Here is a 16,460-nt window from a genome sequence, read left to right as displayed (position 1 = left end):
CCTTATGCTTCCATTGGTCTTCTCCAAGTAGTCTGGCTTCCTCCCACAAAGTCCAAACTTGTTTTAATAATAACATAATTATTATATTAATAATAATAATAAATTCATAATTTATGACTTGTCTAAATTGACTATATATGTGAATGGTTATTTGTCTATATGTGCCATGAGATTAAGTGGCAACCAGTCCATACTTGTGTACCTCAATTTGTCACCCAAGTGAGCTGTGATAGATAAACAAATTATATAGAAAAATGGATAGATCATTATTTTTCAGGAAAAATAGACTTGGAACTTGATGCTATGGTAAATAATAAATAAATAAAATAAAGACGTCTTTACTTAACATTTTAACAAATGAGGCCAACACACTAGAATAAAAATAAATTTAAAAAACTTCCATGTTAAGACTTGCATCTAAAATACAGAACTTTGTATGAATGTTGATTTGAGTGACTTCATTTGATCAAAACCAAAAACTGTGATGAATCAATGTGCAAAAAAAAAAAAAACAACGTGCAAAAAATAAATTAAATTAACCTTAAAAACTGTTTTCATTATTAGGACGGTGAGAATGTAGTAATTCCTGTTCTGTTGACACACAATCTGCCACTGATCACAATAAGACTGACTATCACCATTCTCATCGTATTAAATGGGTGTGAGTTTTAAAGTGAATATGGCCATGATCTGGTCTGGAGTGATCAGGGGTACAGTGTAGTTTTTTTTTTATGTCAGAGTGAGAGCAGCCCTCTCGAAGCGATGAAAAAAAAGCAGCCTCTCTTATCTAAATCACGCAAAATCATGACAATCTGTGTAAATTTCATAGAGCGGCATATATTAGTTGGTGAATCACCAAATAAACTTTAATTACATTGCATGTACATGCTGTCAAACTTCAATGGGAAAAGTATCATGACAATTCAAATCACACTACTCCAGTCATCTTTGCCTAATACATCACTACCAGCTTTGGTATAAATATGTTTTTAAAATGTATCTTTAGTTCTCTGACTCCATAGAAAAAAATTTCCGTTGCTGTTGCTCTTTTCTTGCTCGCATTCTCTCCTTGAAGTCTTCCAGCTCTTTCCTCTGCAAGTGAACATGATAAAACAAATATTGGTCAAGTCATGAAATTGGGGGTAGTGGAACAGTCAAGCCATTAATCATTGCTGGTATCAAGGTACAAATTCAAAATGATGACAGTCATAACTGGCATCCCCAAATGCCATCTAGACTTTTAACAAATAAATATTTTTTATATATAACTAGATCGAGCCTAGCTGTAATAAAATGCATCTACAAAATTGACAAATCATTTAAAGGTATTGGTAAATGACTAAATTTACAAATGAAATGTAATAGACACATACTCGAACATCCTCGTCAGCGGGGAAGATCTCCCTCTTAGTTCCACAAAAGATTTCATCATAGAAAAAAGAAAGCTCAATTAGTTTTACAACACGGGTACGGCATAGTAACTTGCTGTGAAATTACTACTGGGTTACAAACCTTCCTGTTTACGACGTATTTCTCAAAATATTCTGCTTGATTCGAGATCCAGAACATGGTAACGGGGAAAGACAAGTACACCATCATCTGTTCCACGACAACAACAAAACACAAGCATGTCAGTAGCCTTGCTTGACTTGAACCAAAACAACGCCGAAATCGTTGGTCGTTTTAAATCGTTACACAGTAAGGGTTTAACTTTAACAGGAAAAAAAACAACAGATTTACTTACTCTGAATATCTCTATTTTTACGCCCATTTTGACGTGAAATTTCACCACAGGACTGCTGAAGCGTTATCTAAGTTTGAGCTGCAGCCAAAGACCTACACGCTGTTTTCCACTGCGGTCCGGCGAGTTACCACACGGTAATACGTTATGCTTCTTGTTCTTCGTTTCTTCTGTCTTTTGGGAGTTGACTGAGCAGCCTGACTATACTTAACATGAATTTAATAAATGCTCTATAGTCTCGAATGTCTAAGCCAAGGTCTACACCACGGACACATTAGTCCGTGACCTGGCTACTGTCTATTTCCGGGGTATTCCGGAAAACCAATCATAACGATGCGCATGCTTACACGTTATGAGACTTTTTTTTTTTAAATAAACAAAAACATGATTTTAGCCTTTCTTGCCTTCCTTTTCACGACTAATATTTTATTATGTTTCGCTTGGGTATTCGGAAATGTATAATTTATTTTGTATCGCTAACAACATATACAGTTGAACGTGTACTATTATATAGATGTAGAAACGTTCTTGTCCTCTAAGGGGCGCAGCAAACCTGATGTTTTACATTGTACCGCCTGATATTAGTTTATTGTCGTGAATTGTTTTATGTAGTTAAAAAAACGGATTTATTTTCGTGTATGTGTGATTTAGGTAAATATTCACTATTGCCCTCCAGGCTTTATTTGATCTAAGGAGACGTCAAACGCCACGGGAACTTTAAATTATAACTAGTACTGTATTATATTACATTGTTATCACGTATTGCAACGAATACGTGAAATATACAAAACAGAAAAGCACACAATGTGATTAAAATGTACGCAACAATTACAGCAATTATATTGTTTTTTTTTTTTTTGCCACCGTGCACGTTGGCTGCCTGTTTTGCTAATCGCAGATTGGTTTGCTAAATTTACACATACGATTTCTTATGAGGCAGATAGTTCAAATATGTACCTCGGAGTACCCTTTATCAGTTTGCCAAAATATTATACTCTTTTTTGTTGTTTTGTTTCACTTGCACAGTTGCACCGTTGCACGTCAAACGTGACCCTGTTCAACTTGTCGACTGGCACGCTCATTACGTCCCCGACGAAAAGATCTACGCGTGACGTCACCGACAAGGAGAGGTGTTCATGATCCTCGGAGAGAAAGAACCCGCGCTCACTGGCAACCTGATAAAAGCAGGTAATCGCCATTGTTTCAACCTCTAATTGTCTCGGTTTGTCGTGTCCGTCAACCGTGCCAGCGAGCAATGTGGAACACGGCGACGGCGGCGGCGCAAAAGCCTTAAACTAGGGGGGACGTTGATAGCCGGTGCTCGTTGTGAGCGTTGACTTGCACGGCAGGCCTGCTCCGGCCGGCTAGGCTAGTTTATTAGCCAAACGCTAGCTGGCACTTGTCTACAAAAAGACACAATAACCGCACTTGACTTATGTGTCCGCCTGACATCCCTTACACTTATGAAACCCAGTTCGCCCCCATTATACCACCCGTAGCCCACTAAACGCCGTTACGAACCCCGTTCTCGGCGGCTATGGCTACTTCGCTCGTCGACTATCTTGTGTTGTGGGAGACGGTGACGCCGACACGGTGATGATGGCGTACCCTCACACTGAGGCTTTTTGCTCAGAACAGAGCCAGTGAGGCAAATGACGGCAGTCGGGGGTCTTAATGTCATCTGTTCTACGGCCAGGACTGTGGATAGTCGCGCCTTTGTGCGCGTTAGCAAACCTGGTTTCACTTTGTGTTGTTCGGACGTCCGTTACGAAACTGCTTCTAATCCATGCACCATGGCCTAACGTTATACTCCACACTGTCCGACGAGGCTAACTACATAGCCGTTGTCCATTGATGTAATCATGACTTGATGTGTGTGGCTATAATGACGGAACATAATGGACGAAGTCAATCGCTTTGAGTCTACTTGTGTATGTGTGCACGCAGTTGTACGGTGCCCATGCCAGTTAAATGGCAGGCTGACCATGTTCTATTCTTAGAAACAGGAATTCTGATTTATAACACACACGGACTGTACTTTGTCAATGGTCGATAGTGTGACACGCAAAGTGCAATGTGATGGCCCAGTCAGGCCTATCAATATTAGGTCACAGACACAATCGTTAGTTTGGTTCTAAACAACACGGCATTTGGATAAGAAATGGCCAAGAGGTTTTCTAACTGAAGACTTTTTGCTTTAATTTGACCCAGGGTTTTTAAGGTGCAAGAATTCTATAACAGTTTGTGGCTATCCGGTAAATGACGAGACATAAGTCATATGTCACATTTCGCAGGGGACCCTGATGCAGGAAGAACTCAAAAAGATCAAATGAATTTAATTTCCAAAAGAACAAAAACAAACAAGGGTTCTCAAATTATAAAACAAGGAACTAAATTCACACAAACTGACGAGACAACAAGAGTCACACCAGGGACCTCTTCGGATTCTCGTTTTTTGCCCTAGGAAATGTCCTTTCCTATCCGAGCGAGAAGTATTTGGAGGATAGGAGCATTCCAATCCTACAAATGCTTAGGAAAGGCGCATGTATGCCACCTTTAGCAACGGTTACTTCTGACCAACCTTTATGAAAGGAAGCCCACAATTTTTTATGATAGCAACAGGGCACAAATGTAGTTGCCAGTCTATGCGTAGATGCTTGACTTTCACAGCCAAGACATTAAAAATAAGGTCAAAAAACCCACTCATTTATTGTCACTAGTGACGAAGAAATACACGTTCATAGCAAAAGGGACAGAAATAAAATTATAGATAACTTTCCAGTTTCCATTATATATTTGAGAATGTGTAATTCCAAAATCAATGAAAAATCTTGACAAAGACCCTTCACAAACACAATAATTAGCATCTGTAAATACGATATGTATATATTTTTTAATTTCATTAATATTTCATGTCCTCGTGAGGACAAGGGCTATAGAAAATGAATGAATGGGCATCGATGGGCACCTTGTGACATGGCTCAATGGACGAGCATGCCATTTGGGTTGTTTGCATGCAACAGGCAGCAACGCAGTCAGCGTTGGCAATTTAAGGGGACAGAGAAAGGATTTTCATTGTGGTAAACAAGAAATTGAATGCCCATGGCTCTGATATTTTTTTGTGCTTATGCAAATGCACTTTTCTTAGCCTAATGTTTTTTTTCCCACCTGTCTGTTATGATGCTGTTTTTGGTTCTGCTCTCCAGTTGCCATGGAAACATTTTTGGCCTAATTATGAATGACCTCTAGATGAAACGGACAGTTCGGTATGGGAACAAATGAGCAGGCCAAGCAAATCCATTACAGGGTTTATATGAGAGTGTAAAGAAATGTTGCAACCTTCTTGTAAAGCTTTTGTGGTTTGATATGAACCACTGCCAGACATTATAGAACATTTTAAAATTTTACAATACCCACACCCACACGATATTATGTTCAATAATTATATATAAACTGAATCGGCCAAATGACAGAATAGACTCTCTCCTTTCTGCCTTGTCCCGTTCTTTTATAATCGACAGTAGAAAAATGTAGGTTGCACAAAATGCAACCATTACGCCCATGGAGTCTGTGGACTGTGTTTATTTTGCATAAAATGGGGCAATGATGTCATCTACTGGAGGTTGTGCATCACAGTAAAGTTGTTTCCAAGTTTGGCATTTGCAGTTAAGCATAATTAGATTCTCCCACATCTAGCCTTGTTGAAAAAAAAAAGAAAAGATAATTATACTTGTCAAAGGCAGTGAATGAGTTAAACAGCTTTTTAGATTGATTCGGCTTTAAATAGGACATTTGTGCATGACCACATTCTAACTAAAATCAAGCACTGAACACATATCAAGCCCTGCTCCCATTACCATGTTACACTGCGCCTACTCGACTTACCACCTTGTGTCTAGAACTATTCATACAAATTCTGACTCTACGACTCCAATACTGTGTTAGCATAGGTTGGTGATAAACTACGGAGGATACTGTCTTTGGGTGAGGATTTCCCATGCACTGTGATGATGAGCTACTTGCGTCGACGCCATCCAAACTGTGGCACCAGGATCCCCAACCGACTAGCTTCCACAAGCCATACCTCATAGTTCCTTGTTGTGTCTGCTTTAGATAAAAGAAACGCACAGCCAGTGCATCTGTGGTGAGGCGACTAGCTGTTGGACAAACTTCATTACAATTGACTGAGAAATGGCATGTAAAACCATGGTCATATTTTGTCTTTCATAAAGCCAGAATTCCCCGTAGGTTTGACTTCCTCAATAGTCCTATGATTAATGGAGGCGCTCTTACACTTCCTGGCTCATTCTCATCTCCGGCGCTGTTTCATCTGTCTCTTACCCAACCCCCACTTGGTCCACTCCACTACATGAAACCCTTTCCACCCCACCCTCCCTTACTGTTACATGGCTGTCAGGTTTGGGTTTCTTTGCATAGCTTTATGTTGGAGCTTTGCTGTTGTGGCAGCTGCTATGTTGTCAACATTGGTAATGTGACACATTGTGGATCGCAATCACTATTTAGTTAACAGTGCCCAGTGATGACTATTCCAAATGGAATATTGAATGGGTATTGCCAGTTATATGGACCACGACACGTCCGTTGCTCAAACGTGTAATCAGAAGTCGTCAAGCTCTCACTGGTTATTTGCAGTGCTCACTGGATGTTTGACAATGACATAACACAATGACTTGTTGTCATTGAATATTTTTTTCTTATTAGAGTCTTGTTTTGTATATACATCTTCTATATTGAATATGAAATTGTTGTGAATCTTGGACATCATTTAGCGACATTCCGTGCTTATGTTGTGTAAAAATACGAACGATCTAGGGGTTGATGCTCACAGTTGTTCCACACTTAACATTGTTTGTTATTGTTGCACAACAAACAAGAAATTGCGTTCTAGAAAAAGGTATTCTTCTGGTGCCAATTCATAGCGTTGAGATTGACATGCGTTCTCTCTGCAATTTATCACCTCAACCCTTTGTTCTTGATACTTTTTCAACCTCTGCATTTCTCTGCAAAGTATACACGATTCAACCATCATTTTCTTAAATTCCTGCCCTCTTTCTCTTTCACACTAAGTTACACTGGTGTCAGTTCCGCCTTCCACTATGTTCTGATCCTAATTGTGATTGTGTTTAAATACCTGACTTGTCACGTACACACATCTCTCACAATAGAGGGTTGGCCGCAACGTTGATGATCTTTCTTTCCACATTTCTTATTGTGACTGAAGTATGGGTATCCTTTAAGTAGTTTGGGAATCCAAAAGTCACCCAAAGAAAAACGTGAGTTGGGGTGGAGCATGACGAAGCGGACAGCGGCAAAGACAGGAAAGGGTGGGGTGTTAAAGGTGTAGGGGTAGGAGAGAGAGGGCAGCGAGCGAGCGAGCAAGGGAGCAAGAACCTCAAGCAATTGATGGGGAAACAGGGGAGGGGTGGAATGAACAAGCACGTATGGCAGCCAGAGGAAGGGAGGGGTGTGTGTTTGTGGGCTGAGGCTCTGGTGAATGAGGAAGCAGCAGAGCCATTTTTCCTGTTGAGAAACTGCACGCTGCTCTGCTGCGCCAGAGACGCAGAGAGAGAGGGCGAGCGAGCAGAATAAAAGTCCTCCTCTTGGAGTCTCTGTGGGGTCCTCGCAAGGGCGGCCTTGCGTACGGCTCGCTCACTGCTGTTTTTCATTTAAGTTGTGGAGGCCTTGAAGAGGACACAATGGAGCGGAGAGCCTTTGGCAACTGGGCCGTTGTACTACTGAGAGGGGGATGGGGTCGGGAGAAGACCGGTTCACACAGCTAACACAGCTTGCCGGCTGCAGGCTTCCGTGGCCTCTCCTTTGCTCCTGAACCAGCTCTTCCCGTCTCCCGGGCTATTTTTTCCTGGAACAGCCACCCCCACCCAAAACTCCACTTGGACTACGCAATGGATTTACTCATCATGTTTTGTGGGATTTTAGCACACACACCAGAGCCTCGGACTTAAATCTGTGTTCTGGATGACAGAAAAGGAAAAACAGAAACTTTCCTAATCGGTTTTAACCCTTCTTTTGGGATTGTGGCTTGTTTCCTTGTCATGGAGTTTATATAAATGGATTACAAGATGCATGCCAAGTCCAACGATTTGCTGGACTTCCAAAAACTGGATGCCCTTCTCGAAAAGATTGCACATTCAGTCTCTGTGAAAAGGTAATTGTGTTGAATGTGAAACTTCTTCCTAAGATTTTTTTTTTTTTAACAGCACAGCCAATGTGTGTGTGTTTTTCCATTCATGCATCCATTTGCTTTAATTTTTTTAATGAAACTTACATAATAATAAATCAGTTCCATGCCATGCGTGTTGATATGCTGAGGACAAGGCAACATTGGAAACAGCCTGGAGTTCTAGCTCTTGGGACTGTCATGTGGCCTTTTTTGACACTTTTTCCCCTAGTTGTTTGTTACAGTCTCATATTGAGGACAGTATTGTTATCCACATTTTTGCCAGAAGCCATGAGCCTACCTCCTGGTGAGAGGGGTGGGGGGTAGGGGGAAGGGGCACTACGGAGAAAGAAGGGGGTTGTGTGTGATTCATGGAAGTTTGGCTTGCATATCACAACCAGCTGGAAGTTAAGCGTGAAAGAGCCTTCATTTTTCTTTTGGTGTCTATCTTGAGTCATGGTTAGTCTATTTGAGTCACACAATGCAGTGACTCATACAGACGCTTATAACCATGAGAGGAACTCTTTACTTTGGACAGCTTTGGATCTTTGGACATCATCCAGTTCTGGTCTTGTGCGCTGAACCATTTTGAGCTTTTAGCAAAGCTTTCTGGTCTTTGTTTTTATGGTGGCTGTCTGTTGAGGAAACCTCTTTTGTGGTGCAAAGAGGTGGCTGTCATTTGATTACAAAAAACACATGAAGTTGTCCGGTGGAGAAGCAGCTGTAATTCTTGGGTGGGAGCAAATGTTACATTCCTCAAAAGGGAAGGACAGTCAGTGGTACTGGTACCGGTGGTATAAAACCTTCCAAATGCAAATGGTGTTTACACTGAGATTTTGCACTATTTCTAACTATTTGCAGTCTGTAGTCAAGAGAGAGAGTCACAAATGGCAATGCTAATTGCATTGTTGCATCCACTTCATCAACGGTCAGATGATTAATCACTCATCATCGCTAATCCAAGTCCCATTATGACCTCACCTGTATTCCGCTCATTGACCTAGTTATGGAATGATGTAGAGCCTCCATTTGTTTTCATCTAAACATCAGCCTCTTTCCCACACAGATCTTGCTAAATTGCCGCTTTGGAGCCATAACAGAACTCAACTCATCTTTATTTCTAGAGAACTTTAACAACAACCGCAGCTGTTAGAGATGTAACGATTCACTCAAGCCCCGATTCGATTTTCAATTTTTAGTTGCCCATTTTTATTTGATCTTTTTCTTTTTTTTCTTTTTACAAAATGAATGACTCATTTTATAACCAAAATATTTTTTTTTATTTTAACATCTGCATTTTGTCCTTGTTACAGTTAATTTTGGTAACTTTACCACACAAAAAAAGATAATAAATTTACGCAATGTGCATGTGCAGTTTGTTTACAGCAAAGACACGAGAGAGCGGCTGTGGTTTATGTAGTGTTGTCCACATAGTTATATAGGATTTATGCTTACTCAAGTCAGCAGTATGGACCATTGACTCTGGTCACAAAATCAGGAGACTGAAATATCTTGAATGCTTTTTAATTACAGCAGGTAGAGTCACAAAAATAATGAATGTTACCTCTTAAGGAGAGACACAGAAACGCACAAAAAGGAACTAATCTTTAGTTCCCCCCAGTCTTTTTGACAGTTAACGTGGCGTTGCAAATCGATTATTATTATTTTTTTTACATTGATGAATATTTTAAGCAGTTTACATTGATATTATATCGATTTTCGACGTATCGTTACATCCCTAGTAGTGATAGAGGCTAATTATTTGTCCTCTTTTGCGTGTTCCAAAAAATTGAAGATAGACTTCTTGTGAGAAAAACTCCTTGCTAAGATGATTTATTACAGAGAATCTCCGGTCACACAACACTGAACATCACGTAAAAGGTGGAATTCCAGGGTGCGTGTGTGCCCCCTCTTTTGCGGAATACAGCTTTTAAAGAATCCAAATTAGTAAGAGAACACCTATTCCTCCTCCCATCATGAATAAGTAAAACAGATTGGTTCTCACACAATATGTTACATAATATTATTTTCGTACACAGTCCGCAGCTGTGTTCATCTTTTTAGACAAAATATACTCTCAGGGTACTTTTCGTACTTTTTTCCCAAAACAATATCTCACAAACAAATTGAACTGGATTTAGAGTGGCCATGAGTGATGGTGCTCTCAGGGTATATGTGTGGCAAAATCTGTTCTCACGAACAGAATGTGTGTGCGCAAAACACTGAGAAGGAATTTTTAGACAAAAACAAGGTTAAGGTCAAATTATACTGAGTTCAACACTATTTCACCTACTCTACACATCTATAAAACATTTCAACATGGTTAATATATGAAATAAAGAATTAAAAATGTTAATAATGTATAACAGTAGCTGTAATAAAGTGCTGTTCATATAACCTAAAATACAATAATTTAAATAATAGTAATACAATCATAAGAAATCAAATTAAATGTTCTTTTCTGATTCAAACATAAACAAGCTACATTGGCGTCTCGCTTACAGGCAGTGTTAAGTTTAATGCTACACATGTGTAAAGCTGTTGGTAAGAGAGAGAGGAACAAAATTGATGTCTCCAACGACCAGTATGAAGGTGCTGGGATCATAGATGTCTATGGCCGAGGTACTGTAATCTCACAATGACGTATTTTATACAAACTGAGTTTAAATGCAAACGAACAGTTGCAGTTATCCACTTAGTTTTTTTTATACAGAAACCAGCAAAGTTGCTATATTGCTTACGTTAGCCCATGTCTGTTGTGATGTATAAAGTATTTGTAGGCCACAACAAACATTTTCAAGAAAATAGGGCAGAGTTGAGCTTTAGGTCCTGTCATCCCACCTCAGTTATGGCTTTGATGCGGCCTCAGAAGGCAAAATATTCCACGTCATTACGGTTTCCACCACCCATTCATATCAGTGACTTTTATACAGAACAGAAACATTCAGGCGGAATAGGTATAAAATTTCAACTTTACTGGCAATGTCATACTTCCATACTTCCTAATACTTGATAAGCACAAAACCCAGTCACACTACAACGTTCAAAGTTCATATGTTTTACTGAGATCAGTAGTAATCCGCTTTATCAGCATTAATCAGTAAATAAGTTGGAAGTGTTAATGCTTGATGTCAGTTGTAGGAAAGGGGCTTTGTGAATCAGCAGGGATGGTGCGCCTAGCCTGGGTGCTATTAATTATTTAACCATTGACTTTTAGACTTAACACTATTCTGACACTTAATAGGGAGATTGCCGTCTGACATCCTTACCTGAGCCTGACCCTCCTCCCCCGTACATGAATGATTCAACGAGACTTTCATGGGAGATGTCGGCGACATCTTGCTATGATGTTCTTTCTTCTACACTTGCTGTGAGGCTAAACACAAGAGCACATTTCCTGGTGTGAGATGTCCAACCCCCCCCCCCCCCCCCCGCTTTCACCCCAGGAACTAAAGCCTCTTCCGCTCTTTTCAACATTCCACAGCAGTCTGCAGTGATGTATGTCCAGGTCAAAGGTCAGCTGGTCTTCCAGAGCTTAGGGGCAATGTAGGACATGCAAGAGGCATGAAGTGGACTTTTTGATTGCCCTCACTTAAGTGCTTGTGCACACTTGATTAGTCTCACATGCCAACACTATTCCTGTTTCGGACCAGCAGGTCACTGAGATGACTTTACACTCATGCATAGTATTGGTTAAAGAGTGCAACCACAATAGCACATGTAACCCACGATACGGTGACTACAGTCTTTACCTCAATATTTTTTTCTTGGTACGTTTTCAGTTCATTTTGTGTATAAAGAAAAAAAAAATTCTCTGAAAATTGTCTCTTTATTTTGCTTGTCACCAAAGACCGCATTTTGCAGTGAACAAATTTCACTCTTACTGATATACTGAATTATGCCCATCCACCCATTCATCCATTTTCTGAGCCACTTATCCTCAGTTGCGCATTAATTTCAAGTTATTAACTCATTTACCGCCAGGAGTTCCCCATGTTGCCAGCTGTTTTGGAGCATTTTGACAGATTTTTCAAGAAAAGGAATAACTTAACCCCTTATTGACTGGGGAATTTATCATGCCTAACTCCTGCATGGTGTAGGGATAGACCAATTATTGGCCGAGACGATTATTGGTCCTGGTATTTGGCCTTTTGACAAATATCGGCATAGGCCTTTTTACAAATCTGAAGGTTGATAAAGCTGGTAGCTCACTGAGCCGTGAATGCATCTGTCAATTCTTTATATGTTTAAAATTAAAAGACAAACTTTTTTTTTCTTTACGCTAATATTTTCTCTTACTGCAAAGGAATATCGGCTTGAAATATTTGTTATCGGCCTTCTTGACTACTAATAATGGGTATCGTAAAAAAACATTGGTCTATCACTAGAATAGAGGAATTCACATTTCATGACAGTTGCATAATGTATCTTTACTTCACATTTTTTAATACGCAGAGCCAGATCAACACACACACAGCGTTAATGCAAAATTAATTGCAAAACCGAAAAACTGCACTGATTAGTATATGATGTCACTCCACTTCATTATGAAAGTCACTTCAAGGTTCATCTTCAGTCACAAATTTGATCGTTTAATATCTGTACCAATGTTTTCATATAAATGGTTTAGTGTCTTTTTGCATATTATTTTTTCATTAATAATATTTTCCTGTTAGAGATATTTCAGGAATGTTTGACGTGAATTCACCACTTAGACTCTTACTCCGCAGTGAGTGTGACGACTTGGCCAAGATTTACTTGTCCGTAGGCCAAGATTTGGTGTTTCTTGACATTAATTTGTAAGCAAAGCAAAAGCCTCAGTGCATTCATGTGTAAAGGGCGACTTTACCGCCTGGTGGTAGTAGTTTGTAAGTTTGTCTTAGTAATCACTGTTTACAGTCTACTGTATTTTGTTTAAATTATATGGGATGTTAAGTGCCAATAAAAGGCCAACATTTCCTCATGACGTGTGGCTTTTCATGGAAAACTAACAGAGGCTTCAGAGCAAATTAAATCTGCAGTTCTAACCATGGATCTTCCAACAACTTTTTTTCACGAGTCATCAGTAAAAGTGTGTCAAACTAAATATATGGGCAACCCCCACTTCATTTCTGAATGTGCTTGCAGTTTCACACGTGCAAACATGACACCTGCAATTTCAAGCTAAAACAATCATGAACACTCAAACATGGTGTAACAGGAACATTTTTTTTGAATCTTTCCCAATGGTGCACAGATACATTTTGCTCACTGCCACGGGTATTCCCACCGCTAACAGTTTCCAAACTTTTCAGCTCAGCTGCTGGCCGATTAGAGACTCCTCTGAAGCATGCTGGCCCACTGCTAGCTAGTGTATTTACAAAACGTGTGTTATCATGTTATAACTTGCACAACAACAAGAATATGAACATCACAGACTTAATGACTAGAACCCGAGCTTAGTATTAAATTGCACCAGACAGCAATACTATCCGATACACACATATAAATAGACTGTCCGTGAAGTGTGCCAGTATGGAAAGTATTGTGAGCCATTTTCCGAGTTGAGCTTGACCAGATGCTGGTAACCCTGCAGGAGGTGTAAGTTCATGCTCCCACATTTATTGCTGATGAATGCGTTCTGCACATTTGTTTACACTTTTCATTGTGAAAGACTGTCACAGTGAGCGAGCACGCTTGTTGCTGATGTTAATGAGCAGTTGAGTACCATCTGGCAATATTTATTTGTATGATAAGGGTTTGACACCTAGACTCCTAGAGCAACTGGTATTGACATAAAATGTTGTGGCTACAGTTTTTTTTTTTTTTTTTTACTTTGTCCTTGTGGAGGTTTTCCTAATTTAAAACAACCAACTTCATAGCTTTGCTCTTGTTTAGTCAGTTTAGCTTTATACTAACAAACAATGCAAAATGTCATTAATGGGCTAACAAATAGCATCAATGACATCATGGTATTACAACAACGGATATTTGAATATGAATAGTGGCTGGAACAGATGAATGGCAAATTCCATTAGAAAGGTGATATGATGAGATTTTTAGTGTTTTGAGGTATCAGTGTTGTTGTCGCACAGTGAATTAAACTCGTATCTCTACCACTGTAACCTGTTTTCCACCATCTTGAGGGGTCTACTGTCCCCAAGAAAACTTCAAACACATTTAAAAAACTAGGGGCAAACTCGCTGAGGGACGACTGGATTTGTAATCTAGTAGGGTGCAGAGCATTGCTCACCTTGCCCTTTGCCCTCTGTCCTGCAGACGTTGTTTGCACACTCGCCACCACATTAACCGTATCCCACAAGGATGCATTGGATTTAGTGGTTTGTTCACTGCTTACGTAAGGTATGAGAGCTCACAGAATTCATATAATGTTTTCCCCGTTGATAGTTGGCAATCACAGTTGCCGCTGTACAAAGAAACAACAATTGCTCTTGAGAGCACAACTCCCCCTGTTTACACCTGCTTACATACAACGACCCATATTCCATATATATGACTGGTCTTACATTTATATTCACGCAGACTACAGAAACAAAAGTGACAACCACAAACGCATTACATAATGTAACGTTTGACCTGGAATGACTCTTCTCTTCATGTGTTGAAATGCATGTGAGGCCCATAGCTCCAACTGGCTGCAGTTAACCATTTTCCTGTTTAATGGCTTTTGCAATTTGCACCTCCTAGGCGTTTACTGTTTTTGATTTACTGCTGGTATGTTGTTTGGTTAGTCTGTGTGACACAGTAGGCTATATGCGGTCTTTCTTCAGCTTATCCCAAAAAGCAGTTGGTGTCACTTGAACCACATAGTGTAAATCTAAGCTTAATAGGTCTGGTGAGTCACTTTTTTGGTCTACAATCATAATTACTGTTATTATCTGTGGAAGTAAGATAAACACTACATTGCTACATACATACATGTATACAGTGTTCTAAAAGTAATACATCACAATGTGTTTGTTTTTCAAAATAACATTTTCTGAAACATTTATCTTAAGTGAACCTAAAATACATTGTAAAGATTGTTTTTACAGTATTAAAATCATGAAAGTCGCTTTTTTTAAAAAAAAAAAATTTACCCAGTACCAGTTCAGACGTGCAGTACGTGTTACGTATTGGTTATCATGTGTGACCCCAGTCAGATTCTCCGCTGTGTGTTTGAATGCCCTGACGAGGCCCAAGGCGCTGATCATGTGTTTGCACAAACTGGTTCCTTGTTCCCATTAAGTGACTCATCAAGAATGTGATTGAATGTGAGCAGGGACTCTTGTACGCTTTATGCAGTGAAAATACTGTAAGTGTTCTTCTCTACTATAGGTTAGTTAATTACAGTTGCTGCCGGCTGTGTTAATGTCAACATAAACTGAAATGCCGCTAAGTGTTGAAAATGAACATCTGGCTTTTTTTCTCCACCCCTAGAGAGTCCAGCGAGGAGTGCAATGGGATCAGTGGTGCTCTGTCAGTGGAGTCTGTGCCGGGGCCAAGATTGAACTGGTGCACTGCCAACACCGCTCCCCCTGCCCTCGCTCCAGCCCCTGCAGCGGGGCCCGAGCCCATGCCCAACCCTGTCAGAATGGGGGACGGCCTGGATGCAGCGCAGATGTCGGGCAGCAGCAGCAGCAGCAGCAGTGGCAGCGGCAGCCAGGGGCAGCCCCAGACAGTTGGCAACCCCCTGCCCCCGGAATACATCAATCTTGACAGGCCCAAGCGCCAGACCAATCAGCTGCAGTACCTGCTCAAGGTGGTGGTGAAGGGCCTGTGGAAGCACCAGTTCGCCTGGCCCTTCCATTCACCAGTGGATTCAGTCAAACTCAATCTGCCCGTAAGTCTTTTTTATTTTTCAATTCAGACTGGGTCTTAATAATGCTAAATGCAAATAAAATATAGAGTAATCGTTAGTGATGCACCGAATATTCGGCCAACGAAATTTTTCAGCCAAAATAAAATTAAAGCCGAAAGAATACGGCCAAAATAGGTTGCAGTGGCGCAAGCAAAAAAACGCTGCAAGCAAGCGTCTGTTTGAATTAAAAAGCAAACGCGGGGTGAGTTGTCCGCCTTTTCTTCTCGCTGGCTTTTCACTGTGTGAGTTTGTACCGGCCGGTCGCAGCAGCTCCCGGGGGCCATTGCGCACACCGGAGGAGAGAGTTGTCGCTGGGTGTGCAACATTTAAGTGGGTCGAAAAATGACAGAACTGCCGTGTACTACAGTACAGGTGAGCCACTCTTTCTCCCGCAGCGCCTTCCTTTTTTTCCCTTTTTTTTAAAAATATAAGAGCCCCTCGAACGCTTCCACTTTTTCACCAGCATCCCGGTGGCCGCGCTAAATACTTTAGCTAATGCTAGCACTATTGCTATCAACAGTTTTAAACACGGAAACACTTACCGCTATCTCCGGGTGGCGGCAGACCTGTACAGGACGCTGTGTATGCTGTTTCGGTTTTCGGCCAAGCATTTTTCATTTTTGGTTTCAGCCAACCATTTTCATTTCTGTGCATCCCTAGTAATCGTTTACATATTCCTG

The 16,460-nt window shown here is 40.5% G+C and overlaps 2 protein-coding genes across 6 annotated transcripts in view; one reads left to right on the top strand and one right to left on the bottom strand.

The window, feature by feature from the left end:
* Positions 1-838: 838 nt before the first annotated feature.
* pet100 (PET100 cytochrome c oxidase chaperone) lies at positions 839-3,450 on the bottom strand. Its single transcript, XM_077555617.1, has 4 exons — positions 1,745-3,450; positions 1,513-1,599; positions 1,374-1,406; positions 839-1,092 (listed from the first exon to the last, which is right to left on the bottom strand). Exons 1-4 carry the CDS (start codon positions 1,769-1,771, stop codon positions 1,003-1,005), a joined length of 237 nt encoding a protein of 78 aa, XP_077411743.1. The 5' UTR covers positions 1,772-3,450; the 3' UTR covers positions 839-1,002.
* The window catches only part of brd4 (bromodomain containing 4), a 35,226-nt gene continuing 21,564 nt past the window's right edge, over positions 2,799-16,460 (top strand). For 3 of the 5 annotated variants that reach the window (XM_077555612.1, XM_077555613.1, XM_077555611.1), the window contains exons 1-2: positions 7,286-7,928; positions 15,360-15,762. In XM_077555612.1, the coding sequence (XP_077411738.1) occupies positions 7,831-7,928; positions 15,360-15,762 (501 nt within the window). In that variant the 5' untranslated portion in view covers positions 7,286-7,830. Of the gene's footprint in view, positions 2,930-7,285; positions 7,929-15,359; positions 15,763-16,460 lie in introns of those variants that run through there. The other 2 variants (XM_077555615.1, XM_077555614.1) reach the window with 1 other exon arrangement.

The sequence above is a fragment of the Vanacampus margaritifer genome, chromosome 2 (assembly GCF_051991255.1).
Source record: "Vanacampus margaritifer isolate UIUO_Vmar chromosome 2, RoL_Vmar_1.0, whole genome shotgun sequence".
Taxonomy (NCBI): domain Eukaryota; kingdom Metazoa; phylum Chordata; class Actinopteri; order Syngnathiformes; family Syngnathidae; genus Vanacampus; species Vanacampus margaritifer.
Note: the sequence above shows the minus strand (reverse complement) of the source record. Positions and strands in the feature narration are given on the sequence as shown.

What these genes read in the sequence shown, in the direction of transcription:
- pet100 (XM_077555617.1), bottom strand. Translation starts at nt 1,771, where the DNA reads ATGGGCGTAAAAATAGAGATATTCAGA. An exon ending in TAAAAATAGAGATATTCAGA is followed by an intron (nt 1,600 to 1,744) that starts GTAAGTAAATCT and finishes GTCGTGGAACAG; the next exon opens with ATGATGGTGTACTTGTCTTT. An exon ending in CCGCTGACGAGGATGTTCGA is followed by an intron (nt 1,093 to 1,373) that starts GTATGTGTCTAT and finishes GTTCACTTGCAG; the next exon opens with AGGAAAGAGCTGGAAGACTT.